This window comes from Equus caballus, chromosome 1 (assembly GCF_041296265.1).
Source record: "Equus caballus isolate H_3958 breed thoroughbred chromosome 1, TB-T2T, whole genome shotgun sequence".
Classification (NCBI taxonomy): Eukaryota; Metazoa; Chordata; class Mammalia; order Perissodactyla; family Equidae; genus Equus; species Equus caballus.
In genome coordinates this window covers 171,292,728-171,307,164 of record NC_091684.1, presented here as the reverse complement: position 1 = coordinate 171,307,164, position 14,437 = coordinate 171,292,728, and the positions used below count along the sequence as shown (strand labels likewise).

At 41.3% G+C, this 14,437-nt stretch overlaps 2 protein-coding genes across 4 annotated transcripts in view; both read right to left on the bottom strand.

The window, feature by feature from the left end:
* The window catches only part of RPGRIP1 (RPGR interacting protein 1), a 38,421-nt gene extending 27,749 nt beyond the window's left edge, over nt 1–10,672 (bottom strand). The window contains exons 1-10 of one of the 3 annotated variants that reach the window (XM_023621425.2): nt 10,171–10,612; nt 8,283–8,443; nt 7,673–7,816; nt 7,058–7,208; nt 4,599–5,051; nt 4,285–4,436; nt 3,491–3,833; nt 2,024–2,202; nt 1,520–1,720; nt 835–973 (exon numbers count right to left, since the gene is read on the bottom strand). In XM_023621425.2, the coding sequence (XP_023477193.2) occupies nt 835–973; nt 1,520–1,720; nt 2,024–2,202; nt 3,491–3,833; nt 4,285–4,436; nt 4,599–5,051; nt 7,058–7,208; nt 7,673–7,816; nt 8,283–8,443; nt 10,171–10,435 (2,188 nt within the window). In that variant the 5' untranslated portion in view covers nt 10,436–10,612. Of the gene's footprint in view, nt 1–834; nt 974–1,519; nt 1,721–2,023; nt 2,203–3,490; nt 3,834–4,284; nt 4,437–4,598; nt 5,052–7,057; nt 7,209–7,672; nt 7,817–8,282; nt 8,444–10,170 lie in introns of all 3 variants that reach the window. The other 2 variants (XM_070240371.1, XM_070240382.1) reach the window with 2 other exon arrangements.
* Nucleotides 10,673–12,431: 1,759 nt separating this feature from the next.
* Nucleotides 12,432–14,437, bottom strand: part of LOC111768548 (X-linked retinitis pigmentosa GTPase regulator-interacting protein 1-like) — a 40,554-nt gene continuing 38,548 nt past the window's right edge. The window contains exons 8-10 of the mRNA XM_023621412.2: nt 14,262–14,285; nt 12,989–13,135; nt 12,432–12,509 (exon numbers count right to left, since the gene is read on the bottom strand). Of these exons, the coding sequence (XP_023477180.2) occupies nt 12,432–12,509; nt 12,989–13,135; nt 14,262–14,285 (249 nt within the window). The remainder of the gene's footprint in view (nt 12,510–12,988; nt 13,136–14,261; nt 14,286–14,437) is intronic.

The following is a 14,437-nucleotide window of genomic DNA, read 5'->3' as shown; positions in this document are numbered from 1 at the left end:
CCCTCTCCCTAAGTGACCAAAGCACAGTTCTGCCTCTCAGAGCACAAGAGGCTCATGATGGGGCTGCCTTCAGGGTACCAGACTAACGTGGGAAATTCTGCCCTAGGCAGACACCTGCCTACACTGGGCACACTGCAGATTCAGATTCAGATTCAGATTCAGGCTGCATACCAGTTCCCCACCCCGAAAGCCCAGGAAAAGCATGGCTCTCTCTCCACCGCTTCCTCCAGACCATCAAGGTCCCAGGGCTGAAGCAGTTCCAGCTCATCTCTCTGAGCCCCATTCATCTCTCTGATCTCGGCTAGGTAATTCCTTCCTCTCTTACTGGCTCTTCAGTGCTTTTAAGAAACATTAAGCTTTAAAAAATGCATATATATTAACTTTAGCTTTTCAGTTGTCATCAACAGGAGGGTTGGTCTGAATTACCTAGTTTGCCATCACTACAAATTGAAATCGTGTCTGCTTTTCATTGTAAAATGAAAGCCTTGCCTTAATTTAAAAGAAATCTGGATTAACATCACAAATGAGCCAATCATACTTCTCCTCCAATTTCTTTGTAACCATAATTCATGGTTACAAATTTATGCTTGCTAGGTAACTAAAATGGCCAGCTAGCTAGTGAGCTTCAAATACACAGAAAGCTACTGTCTTGGAGGGTTCTAGCCTTGGTTGGCCTAACCAGCACACTTTTAACATAAAACTGAACCTAAGGTCTTTAGGACTAATTTTCCATGAAAAGTTTAGCAATGTCAGGTGAAGGAAGAAAGTAAATAACTGGCTTGATAAAATAATTCGATGATTAAATGGGAAAATTAGATTTTAAAAAGACAATACCATTTACAGGATGTAGGGCTTCCTTCTGCATCAGTCCTGAATCAGATGATGTCATTTCCTCTTCCTTTTGCTGATTTTTTAAACCATCATCTATGGAGATCTTAAGCCCTGAGAACTTCCATTCAGTGTAGTTCACTTGCTTCAGAATAAGGACAACGAATATAAGTATATCGCATAATTATAATAATTTGATAAAATTAATAATTATATATTATTAAGTATACAGTTAATACAATATAAGTGATAAAATAATAATGTAATATACAATTGTATAATCATATACATTTACAATCTCATATGTATTTTTTTAAATTTTAGGTGCTACATAGTAACTTTAATCCAGTTCCCTGTGAAAAAAAGGCAGTATCCAGCATACAGTAGATGTTCAATTAATACTTGTTTAATTTATTTTGATTACCATGAAGTGGACTGGTTAGGACTGTGGTACTAAAGTTTGAAGCATAAATTGCAGAGTTGATAATCTGTTGAATTAAATTACATTGAAATGAAGTGAACAGTCCAGAGGTTTATTAAACTACTTGTGTTTGTGGAAACATAGGCTGGCCACAAAAAGCCATGATTATTGCTTATCTTGTGAGTCTGCTTCTGCTTCTGTCTATGAGCATAATCTACTTGGGGACACTACAACCCATACTTCAGTTCTTCAGAGTCTCTAAGGCCTTACCTGCAGTGTATTTCCATTTAAGATGTTACGACTAAGATACTCCATTCTGTTCTTCCCTTGGATACCTGTTCTTTTGCCATGTTTCCTTCTTGAGTAGCTTGTGACCTGGTGTTCCGTTTCCTTCCTTTCTCCCACCTGAGATTTTCTCCTAGCTTGATACTGGCCAGCTTCAATGGGAATCTCAGCAGATGCCCTCTGGTCCTAAATAGAAGGATCACAGACAGCCTTACAAATTGATAGCTTAACTGTCTTGATGCTCAGAGAGGGATTTGTGAGCTAGCGTTAGACTTCATTTCTCTCCTGCCAGAGAGCTGAGACATGCCGTCTCTCTCTCCTCCCCACAATAAAACCCAGGATTTTGCTCCATCAATAGCCTCATGGCATTATGAGGGATGCAGATTAATTTGTCAGAACACATGACATTCAAAGAAGGAATTTCTTTTACTCAAATTTTAATACTATCTTCTTCAAATCTGCACCACAGCATTGGTGGAAATCTGTTACCTGGGGAGGAAAGGGAGCCTCTTCAGGTGAGATCTCTACACTGTCCTTGGTGTGGTTCTCCTCAGTCTGACCTTCTGGTTTCAGGAAGCTCTCCGGGGGTAGGTAGGAAGACTTCCAATCTAGTTGCAACTCCACAGATCCATTGGGTTTCCCCGCAGGGTCAGTGAGATTAAAATCACCTGAGAGACACACAGACATTAATAAGCCCTGGTCACATGAAACAGGCAAGTGAGCATTTATCAGCACCTTATCTATTCTCCTCCCCCGTTTTGAATTTCACCACATTTTGTTTGTAATTAACATCCATTAAATAATCATGACGATAATACCCTAACATAAACTAACATAAAATAGCAGTGAATATTTATATTCACTTAGAATATTTACTTCTAACACTCAGAATATTTACAGGGGAACATGGGTATCTCCAGGTTTCAGGAAGGGATAGTCAAAAGATGTATGGAGAGGTATAGCTTGCTTGTCATCAGTCACCCAGCCAATACACAAGATCACATTATTATTACTATTACCAAATAGTCGCTATGCCTCGGGCATGCCAAGAAAAGCATTATCTACACTCAAGTGATCCCTACTTCTAAAATAACAAAAGCCAAGAAAACTTAAGCAAAATGGCTTTTCCCAAATGCTAGACTTCTGATTTGTAACACTGATTAATTAATTTAACAGATGGCTCACATTGCCTCTCCTCTTGGCAAAGGATGAGTTGTGAGCAGAAGTGTCAGCTTTTTTTTTTTTACCGCTTGTGGTATAGAGAGGAGGAAGGCCTCACACACTCCCTGGAACATCCAGAAACTTGTTAAACATGGTTGCTACTGGCTGTACCCATCCACAGCTCCTAGCGACAGCACAGATATCCCTGCCTCACCCTCCCAGGACTGCACTCAGAGAGTTGATCCTTCCTGGGTGCACCTCACAAACCTGGGAATGAAAGTCAGGTGAGGTAGTAGGGAGTTCAGCTCCATACTGGGGGGAAAAAAACAACCAAGAAATGTACCTTTGTCATGGTGTTGCATGGAAGTCTCTCTAACTTGTGTCTACTGTCTAAAAGAAATGAGAGAACTCTGGGGAAGCGTTAGGAACGCAGCTTATACTCTGATGTCTAGTCATGTGCTAAGAAACAGTAGGCCTTAAGTAAAGACAAATACCAGGAAGCACTACCAAACTGGAAAATGTTTCTTCAGAGATTGAGGTATGGACCTCAGGTTAGTGGCTCTACCCACTTGTGAATCTTGCTTTTGTTGCTGAAAAGAAGTAGAAGAAGCCAATGTTTCCATATGATTAGTGAGGCTCTAAGTCTTCTGCTCTGTCTCTCTTGATGATGTTCTAAAATTCTTTCAGCAGGTTTTAAGAGAGACTGTTCCAAGCAAGTAAGCAAGAAAAGTAGAATTAGGACAGGGAGACAACACTGGGCAGAGAGCATAAAGATGTAATAACCTGAAGTCCCACCTTTAATGGACTTGTTTTGCGCAAGAGGAAGCAAGGGCACTTGGACTTGGCCAAGGTATGAGCCAGGCTCTGGGTCTTCATCATCAAAAACGTATACAGATAGGGCCTCCCACCTCAGATATTGATCCAGGTCAGAGGTCATAAGAACTGGGAATCGAGCCTGGTCTCTAAAGTAGGGATCGTTACTGGCTGGAATGATGGCAGTGTCATGGTCAGAAAAGGTGAAGAAGCGGTACATGGCATATGGACTGGGTTGGGTTCCCAGCCATCGACTCCGGAGACCACGGCACCTGATGATTTCCACTCGCAGCTCATTCTGATGCTTCCAAGTCTTTGATCTAAACTGGAAAGATGTTGGTCTTGGACTGAGGAAAAGGGCAGCCTGAGAGAGTTGCTGTAAGTGGAGCCCAGCACCCTTAATGAAGAAGAGCTATGACCTATGAACTGTTGAATCCTGACTAGGGCACAGAGAAACCTAAGGACTTTCACCTGCCTGCACACTGGCTCTGGCAGATAGTTATCAGAAGGAGACATTGGCACTCAGGCCTTATCTTAGAGAATGGAACAGAGAAGCTATTTTGTTCACAGCAGGAAGAGGTAGCTAGCTCCAAGGACATGATTTCATTTCAAACTCAAGCTTGACCAAGGAAAGAACCTGGACTAGTTGTGATGTGATAGTGTTTCTCTTCCATTCACATTCAGCAAATACTCATTGAGAGTGGAAGACTGAGCTGTTCTCATGAGCTGCTTGGCTGAGGCTACTCTGAGATGCACAGGCACAGCCTTTTTCTCACCTCACCCTCCTGGGCCTCCCAGGCTCCAAGCACATTGGCTGAGAGGTAGGCCTGGGCTTTCCTTCGCTTAGTGCATGCCTGTAGGGTGGATCTTATGGGGAAGCGCAGCTTCATCCAGTACTCTAGCACCCCGAAGTCTTCTCCACCAGCTCCTGGGTAGCAGAAAGTACGAAAAGCAGGGAGGATACAGATGGTGTGGTGAGGATCAAGACTAAAGGCTGAGGAAGAAAATGGGAAGCCACCAGAAGAGCAACTACAGACTTTGGGAAATGCCGCATTAGTCCTGGGAGCTGTGGGGAGCCGACAGCACTTACCAGTAAGTGTGGCAGAGCCATGGACTTTCTCCACAGTCGCCAGCACCCTGTCAAAGCAAATCCATCCGGCTGCAAGGGTGTAGTGCTCACTGGCTATAGCCTGGTGTAGATCAAGCCGAGCTGAAGCCCCTTGAAGGTAGTGCATGAAAAGGGAATCTGTCTCCACCACATACTGGGAGGTAAAGTCATAGAGGGGCTGTGGCCCCACAGCTAGTGGGGTACAGTGGGTTTCAAAATCATAGAAGGAATAGGTGCAAAAAGTGGTGGGTTTGGTGTCTCCAGCCTGAGCCAGGGCGGCAGATGTCAGGAAGGCCTGGTGGATGTGCAGTTCAAAAAGATTCTCACTCTGATGCAGTAGAGAAATGTTCACTTTATCCTCATCTCCATGGGCTGGCAGTGTATCCAGACATAATGACAACTGTCGGGTGCCATAAGCCACATCTTTGAACTGTTCTAGAGGGGAAAGGAAAACTGCCTATCCATTAAAGGGTAGGGAGCTCTTTCTTAGGGTAAAGGAAGGTGGACAGAAGGAGAATAAAAACAATGGTGGAAGTCCAAGTTGGATTATTTCAAGAACAAGTGATTCAAAAGGAAAAGCAGTAGAATGACAATCAGAAGCCATGAATTCTGATGGCCATGTAATTCAATGCCTGCTTTAGAGATGAGGCATAAAATGAGCGATTGGAAAGCAAATACTGAGCTCAGGAAAACACGGGAGGCACAATTTCATCTACAGGTGACTTTGTTTTGGCTTACGGCAAGGTCCTATGAATTAATTGGTAATTCCTTTAGAGAAGCACTAGAAACATAAAGTGTGAATATTTCCAAAAGTTTGAGATATTGGCCATGGAGAAAATAGCAAGTTATAGTCACAGTGTCTATTACATTACGTCAGGCCCCACCAAGAAAGGGTTTCCCTTCTCTGGCCAGATCAGTCACAAGAATCTTCAGTCTGTTAAGAATTTGGTTTCATCAAAGGAGGCAAAAAATCTACTGTAAGTCAAAGAGTAATAAGTAGAAAATGGAGGAGGACACTTACTGGAAAGAGGTTGAAAATACTGGCAATGAGATGCAAAGATATGTAAGACAGTCTACTAAATCAGTGCATTACCTCCCATGTCCAACCAATCAGAAACTCTGATATAGTCTGCTTCAAATCAAGGAGTATTTGAGTTGCCATAGTGTGTTGATGGTGAAGGTCCTATTTTAAGAGTTAAGGGAGTAGAATAAAAATATTTGGATACATCAGAATATCTTCCTGTCCAAAATCTGTCCAAAGATTGACTAATGGTTTCTTAATTGATATGATTAATATAACAAAATAAAATACATTTAAAATTTTGCATTACATGACACAAGGTTATTCTTAGCATATAAAGTACTTCTATAAATCAATATACTGTTGAGAAAAGAGTAAAGGACAGAAATAGGCAATTCTCAAAAGAAAAATACAAATAACTGGTAAATGTATGAACTCTTTAGCCTTATCAGTAACGAAAGTGCTATTAGTTAAAGCAAATGCATCTTCAGAAGTAGGTGAGGGTCTTTATCCTGCACTGTCCTAGGAGAAAGACCCTGAATCTGAAAGAGGTGAGAATTTCAATCCAAGGGGGTTTTCCTCTGTTATATGGCAGTGACCTTTAACTGACTCACCCTGGCATGAATAAATCATGCCCCAGAATGATCCATTTCCCTTTATTTTAACTCCATGCTCACTAAGAAACTGCTTACTGATTCTGCTTTCCAGAGAGACAGTTGCCCTGAACAGTGGCTCCAAATAGTCTCATGGCAGGGAACAGCCACTGTCATAAAATAACAAATGAACATTCTGGTTTAAATATCAGTCCTTGGTGAATTTTGTTAGTGTGAGTCAGGTCTCTCACCACTGGGTATAATAACAAAGCCAATTTCCTTGACATGCAAGGCTGAGACCAGATCCTGGTCAGCAGTGACTGTACTAAATACAGGAAGTACCACATTACGAAATGTGCCTGTGTTCAGCCAGCTGCCCTGTTATGTAGACATCATCAAACTGCAACAAAGAATTTAGAGACTTTTAGAGAGAAATTACAGAAAAGGATGATGAGAGTTGAGTGATGAAGCTCTGTTATCTAACTAAAACTGTCATATAGGCCTGGGTTGAGGAAACAACCTTGAGAAAGGGAGTATTATGTCACCATGAGTGCCAATGGTGATACGCTCTCATTCTCAAAACAGATTCAGCAATTGCTGGGCCCTGTTGAAACTCTCCAGAGAAATCAGAGAAAGATACTGACATGAAGGAGGAAAAGCTGCTAACCACATATAAAAACAACAAAGATGACAGGATAAAGAACAAGAGGGATAAATTATACGCTGAGGACACAAGACGCATCTTCCATACAGGTATACAGAGGGGAGCATAGGCATTGGCTGTGCAGCGGGTCCCAGGATGGGGAGAACAAAGCACTAAAACTTGCCGGATATTGGAAGGCCATGGCTTCTTAAAATACCTTCCAGCTGATTGATACGTCTGTTCTTGAGGTCTAGGAGTTGATTCAACCTCTCTAGTTTTTCTTTGTGATCTTTATTTTCATTATTGGCTTTTGTCACCACTGCCTCCAGTTCCTCCTGAAACAAAATAATGTTTGAAATTTTCTATCCCAGTGGCCCAGAACCAAAGAGTCCAGATTAAAAGGTAGCACTTGCTGGGTAATGGAGACTCCACTATCTCTTTAGCAGGGCAGACTGATCCACTAGAAAAAGTTTTGGGTTCCTTCCAGACCCCTCCAGGACCAGTTGTGCTATGAGCACCACAGATTAGTATTTTCCTGGGACTGGCAAAATTGGAACCCAGAAGCTTCACACCTGCCATTTTCATTAGCTGGCCCCTTCACTGGCTTCTATTACCAAGGTGCCATGGGCATGTGTGAGTCCTCAAGTTCTTCAAGGGACAGCACATTCTGTGTTTGCATAGGACGACATAACACCTTACATCAGCCCTAGAAACTCAGGTCTTGCTTCATTCCCAGCCTTTCAAGTGGTTCCCGTGGGCCCATGTATCTATCCCCTTTCTGTACCATCTTTTCTTGCACCTGATAACACACGTTGATTTTGCGCTGTAGAATAAGCATGTCTCTGGTCTTTTCTAGTTCCAGTGTGGTCTCTGCATGCAACACTTGCAACTCACTTAACATCTGAGACAGTTTGCTTTCTTCTTGGTTTTTTGGTTCACAGGGCTATAGAGAGAAAAGCAGTGGCAAAAGGGAGTATAAATATGATAGGTACAGTAATAACTATTCTCCCTACAGCAGTTGGTAATAGTAAAATACCAGCAGGAGAATCTACTCCAAAACGTCCAAGAGGACTTGTGTCACTTCACAAGTTCTCTCTCCCCTAGTTCCTCCTGTTTAGTAGCAGCAGTGAGGAAGTTATTCAGCTTCTCATGGGTGTTGGCTCTTCAGCAGATCACGTCAAGTCCTCATCTGAAAAAGATTCTAAATTTCATGAGCTGTAAAGGGTGGAAAAAATGTGTGGAGCTCATGAAGCTATCACTGCTCTCAGCCTTCCCATCTCCTTCCAAATATTGTCCTCAATCAGGACAAAATATCATTCAGTTAGTTTCCTAATCCTTTCATCTTTCCTAGGGATGTCTGCCAGAGATCCTTCTGTAGAGGGGACTTGCTGGATTACAGATGCTTTTACCTCTATCTGAGTGGTCTCTTGGAACAGAGCCAGGTGAGTGGCTGGTTCCGATTGCCTGTCAGGAGACTGGGAAATGGTGTCTTTATTTTGGAGGATCTCTATTTCCTGTTTATGCTTCTGAAGCAGGTTTGCAACTTCAAGCTTCAGATCGTTGTTTTGAGCTGGGGAAAAAATAATTCAGAAGGTTAAAACTCAGTAGTTATCAGTAACCATGGTTAAAGTTGGACCAAGTGTGAATTAAATTTTCCCACTAATGTTTAATTCATTTTATAAATTTGCCCTTAGAGAAGCAATTCTTTCTTATTTCTACAAAGGAGCTATAGCTTACTGACTCAGCAAACTGAGTTGACATGTGGACTCCAAAAACAAAACAAAAAACACCTGCAGAATTCTAGAGAGGAAGAGAGAACAACAACAACAACAAACAGCGCCAGCTGACTAACTGGGACAGCCTAAACTTTTTGACAGCACCATCCAAACCAGTATCTCCCCAACTCCATTCTGACTTCTACGCTATTGGCTCTCTGTGGCACCTGCCTCCACACCCACCCTAACCTGGAGGGAGGGAAGATGGGCACTTGGGCATTTCCACGTGGGTGTATGTGTGCATGCATGTGTATGTGTGTGTATGAGTGTCCGTGTGTGTGTTTCAGGGAAGGAAGGGGATCACTGCTTAGTGTGATCACTTCATTATCTGCATTCGAGAGGGGGTTAGATCAGATTACCTTGAAGTCTTTACCAGATTTCACTTGTACTTCATACATACTGCAAGATCCTTAGCATGGGCTCCTAAGCTTTATCCTTTTAGGGTTCCTGCCTCTATTTTTCTTGATGTAATATTTCTTTTCCTTTACTCTCCTATGTGAATATACCAGAATTTGATGAAATATAAGTTTGAGAAGACTAAATATCAAGGTCCAAGCTAGCAAGAAAAAGTGAGACAAAGGTCTCTTTGACAGTATTTCAAAATCTTCAGAATAACTATCTATTGTGATCTAAGAGTGAGGACAGGGGAAAATGGTAGTGGTAACCAAGAGGAGTAATTTGCTTCTCAATTTCAGGTATCAACTGCTAAAAAAAAGGCTCCAAATCCTTTCTAAAACGATTGATAAGATAAGGCAGAGAAATTCATTTTCAACACTTTCAAAAATAAAGTGAAAGTTTAAAAACATAATAGGGGCCCCGTGGCCGAGTGGTTAAGTTCACGCGCTCGGCTTTGGCAGCCCAGGGTTTCACCAGTTCGGATTCTGGGTGCAGACCTAGCACCACTTGTCAAGCCATGCTGAGGCGGCATCCCACATAGCAGAACTAGAAGGACCTATAACTAGAATATACAACTATGTACTGGGGGGGCTTTGGAAAGAAGAAAAAAATTTAAAAATTAAAGAAATAAGGGGCTGGCCCTGTGGCCGAGTGGTTAAGTTCGTGCGCTCCGCTGCAGGCAGCCCAGTGTTTCATTGGTTTGAATCCTGGGAGCGGACATGGCACTGCTCATCAAACCACGCTGAGGCGGCGTCCCACATGCCACAACTAGAAGGACCCACACCAAAGAATATACAACGATGTACTGGAGGGCTTTGGGGAGAAAAAGGAAAAAAAAAATTTTTAAATCTTAAAAAAAATTAAAGAAATAAAAAAATAAATTAAGAATTGGTATCCTCTCAAATGGACAGTCATTACAGAGGAAAAAGTATACACATGAGGTAGGTGTTATGCTTTTTTGACTGTAAATCTGATCTGATTGCTCAGTTTCTTATTCTACTTATCCATGACCCCTACAAAAACAGGATCAAGTGAGGGGATTGGAGAAATGCTGGCCCAGTTCCCTTCTCCCAAACCAGATGTAGAGGATGCCTCATCTGAGAGAGCTCTTCAAGGCCCGACCTACCTTTCTCTCTGGACAGCTGAAGTAAGACTTCTCTCTTCTCCTCCAGCTCAGCATCCAGCTGATCCTGCAACTGAGAGACTTTCTGCTGTAGCTGTTCTCCTACGAGCTCACTGCTCCAGTGAGGCTGGTTACTGCTGTCCAGCATGCTGAAAATGGGAAGCAAGTAAGGAGGGAGGGGAGAGTTGTCAGATGGATGCTCAAAGGTGTGTGATATGATGTCGTTATTACACATTTCAGCATCTCCTAGGCCTAGTTGCTCATTCATTCCCCTACATGTTTTTTCTGCCCTGCTTTATCTGTAACTGTCATTTACCAACTGCCTTGGAACTTTTGGGTCCTATCAAGGAATTCGTTAGTATCACTTCTGTTTAGGTCTCAAACATCCCATTGAGCAAAATAACCCAAGTTGTATCTATTTCCCAAGGAACTTCTTCAGTGTGATGGCTTTCTTTAGGCAGGGAACTATGTACCAAAACATTTTGAGGTCTGCTGGACTAGAAATGAGGAACAAAATGTTCCTCTTTCCCTTACTCCATTCCTTTATCTACTTTCACCAATGGCTAGTTTAGAGAATGCTTGCCTTTGAACTAGATTACAACTTACTACATTGAAGGACAGGAACTAAAGTTTTCAATAACCATACCCTGCACACCATTGTATCTAGCTGTCAGGGTAGACCCATCTTGAGTGTAAAACACACATGGCCGGTTCTTGATTATTTATACAAGTGAAGTGACATTGATAATCGAACAATTATTTTCTGCTTATGTCTTTCTGTTATTTATCATTTTAATAATTGTGGTCTAAAAACAACTTGTCTAAGCTAGTATTAAGATTTATGGGCATTTCCTGGCCATACATTATGTGATGATCCAAGAAGATAATGTTCTGAGTGATGAAGGGAAGAGGCCAATAGTAATGTTTGTCACAGGGGGTCTTCAAAGTGGATAATCCCCATACTACTTCATTTCACTGAGTTGAAAAGCATCAGTTGTTCCCAAGATACTCCCATACAACCTCCCCAATCTACCCCCTGCTGCCTTTAACTGAATCAGAAGGCACATTTAATTTTTTTAAACTTCCAAATATTTTTAATTCCAAAATTAATACATGAATGTATGCTTTTTGTGAAAAATTAAAATCATGTAGAAGTATATAGGATAAAAACGAAGGTGTCTCTTTGCCCTACTCCAATCCTTTCATCTCATTAAAAGTTTGTGGAGGGGCAGACCCGGTAGCACAGTGGTTAAGTTTGTGAGCTCCGCTTCAGCACCCAGGGTTTGTAGGTTCGGATCCCAGGTGCAGACCTAGCACCACTCATCAAGCCACACTGTGGCAGCATCCCACAAAATTTAGAGGAAGATTGGCGCAGATGTTAACTCAGCAACAATCTTCCTCAAGCAAAAAGAGGAAGATTGGCAACAGATGTTTGCTCAGGGCCAATCTTCTTCACACACACACACACACAAAAGTTTGTGGATATACACACTCATGACATAAATTAAGTCAGAGTTAACATATTCTTTTGCAACTTGATTTTTCTTTTAACAATATATCTTAGGCATATAGGTCTACCTGATTTTTAACAGCTTCATAGTATTTCATTGTGGGGATGCAACATGATTTATTTAGTCAATCCCTTATCAAAGGAAGTTTGGATGGTTTCCAATTTTTTTAATATTACTAACAATGTGGTAATTAACATTCTTATTATAGAGATATCTTTTGCACATACATAAGAGGATGTCTTCAGTTTTGATTCCAAAAAATAGAATTGCTGGCACAAAAGATATCCATGTTTAACATTTTGATAGATAGTGTCAAGTTCTCTCCCAAAAAGACTGTCAAGTTATATTCCGATTAACAGTATTGAGTACAGTTTCCCCATATCCTTATCAACACTTGGTATTATTTTTAAAATTTGGAAGGCACTTTTCTTTTTTTTTTTTTTAAAGATTGGCACCTGAGCTAACAACTGTTACCAATCTTCTTTTTTTTCCCTGCTTTTTCTCCCCAAGCTCCCCAGTACATAGTTGTATATTTTTTAGTTGTGAGTCCTTCTAGTTGTGGTATGTGGGACGCCACCTCAGCATGGCTTGATGAGCAGTGCCATGTCCACGCCTAGGATCCGAACCAGTGAAACCCTGGGCCACTGAAGCAGAGCACACGAACTTAACCACGTGGCCACGGAGCCAGCCCAGAAGGCACTTTTCTATAATTGTCTTTTATAACAAACAATCTCTGGGACCCAACCTTGGTACTCACTTTTCTAACAGTGTGTCATAATTGTCATTCAGCAACTGTCGTTCTTTTTCCAAATCTTCAATTCTCTCCTGAAACTAAGAATGACAGTAGACTGCCTGAGATAAAATTTTAAAAATCTATTGCCTTGCACAAGTTTTCCCTTTTCCATTGCAGGATGGGTCCTGGGTGGGAGGTTTTCTATGCTCCTCTCCCATGCCTATGAGGAGCTATCCAAATAGAAAGACCTGAACCAATTGAAGATGTCATGGAAACATTTATTGGAATTAATGAGGATTCTCTGAAGTAAATTTTCATGATGTCTGGGTTTCTACTGTTAGGGAAGTAGCAGAACGTTATAGTTGGGCAAAGACTTTGGAGAACAGACATAAGTCTAAAGCCCAGTTTTTCCCCTAATGGAGTAATTTTGAGCAAATTATTTAACCACTTGGAGCCTCATTTTTCTCATTTCAAAAAATGAAATGCCCATTTTGTTGCTAAGATACACTTTTTAACATCTCTGAAATGGAATGTAACTTACAATTGCTGGTATCTTTCAATTATTGTTGTTATTTACCTCCTTCAGTGTTGTCTGCAGGATGGACACGTCTTCCAGTTGGCTCTTCAAGCTCACAGCCTTCTTGCGCTCCTCCTTCAGCTCTGCCCTGAGCTCATTCACTTGGCTAAGGAGGGCATCATGGGCTGTACCCAGAATTCCCTGATTCTGGGGCAAAAGGAAAGTTGCTCTGGGGATGGCCATATCACTCAGCAGGAGTGGTCTCAAGATATCAGCAACCTTAGCCTTCCCAAGTAGATATCACAAAGAATAGCTTTGATTAATAGCACGTTGCCTTTGCACTGTAAACTGACCTTGTTTTTCACCCCAGCATTTCTCAGGAAGTATCATTTCCCTTTTGGTGTGGATTTTCCACTCTGGGAAACTGTAATTCATAATTGGAGGTTTAACTTTCCCAAGATTCAAATTAAACCCTAACTCTAAATGAAGTGTCACCTTTCACAGCTGATTTTATTTTCTAAGCTATTTGAATGCTTTTTATGTTGATGTGCTCCTCCCTCTGCACCTAGCAAAATGACATGTTAATTCTAGAAGTTAAGTGTGCGCTCTTCTGGTGTATGCCTCTGGTGAGGAACAGCTGTGGCTCGTCATGCTGGGAACTCTCCCTTAGTGACTGTTAATCACAGACATTCACCCAGCTTCACTTGCACCCCACTCACAGGGGTGAATAGGGCCAAATATTTAACAACACCAGAGAAGATTTGCAATACTTTTTTTTTTTTTTTTAAAGATTTTATTTTTTCCTTTTTCTCCCCAAAGCCCCCCGGTACATAGTTGTGTATTCTTCGTTGTGGGTTCCACTAGTTGTGGCATGTGGGACGCTGCCTCAGCGTGGTCTGACGAGCAGTGCCATGTCCGCGCCCAGGATTCGAACCGACGAAACACTGGGCCACCTGCAGCGGAGCGCGCGAACTTAACCACTGGGCCATGGGGCCAGCCCCTGCAATACTTTTTTATCTCGCCACCTCACACACGTTAGAGGAATAGTCTTAAGTGTTTTTGAGGAAATGCTATAATTCTCTCTAGCAATAGGCTGAAAAATACTATTCCAAATATTCTCAACTAGGATCTCATATTTCAATTTTTATGAAAACAGTGAAATAAGTATCTTCTGATAATATTAATAGTATCATTTGTCTTAATAGAAATTATATGACCTATTAACTTTGATTTAGTTGGCTAAATTCTGATGTTATGTTACTGGAAAATGAACATAGATTTCTTTGGGTTTGATTACTTAGAAACAAAGATTCAAGGAATCTTTATCAAGTACCTTCTGGAGCAGAGTTTCATATGCCTGAAAGAAAGAAAGAAATATTATTCTACTGATAGATCAACTTGATTTTTTTAAATTTTTATCTCTGTAATACAAATGTTTAAATATTTATTTTAAAAGACGTTATAAAAAATTCCCATGAATCAAGTCAATTTGTGTACCTGTTTACTAAT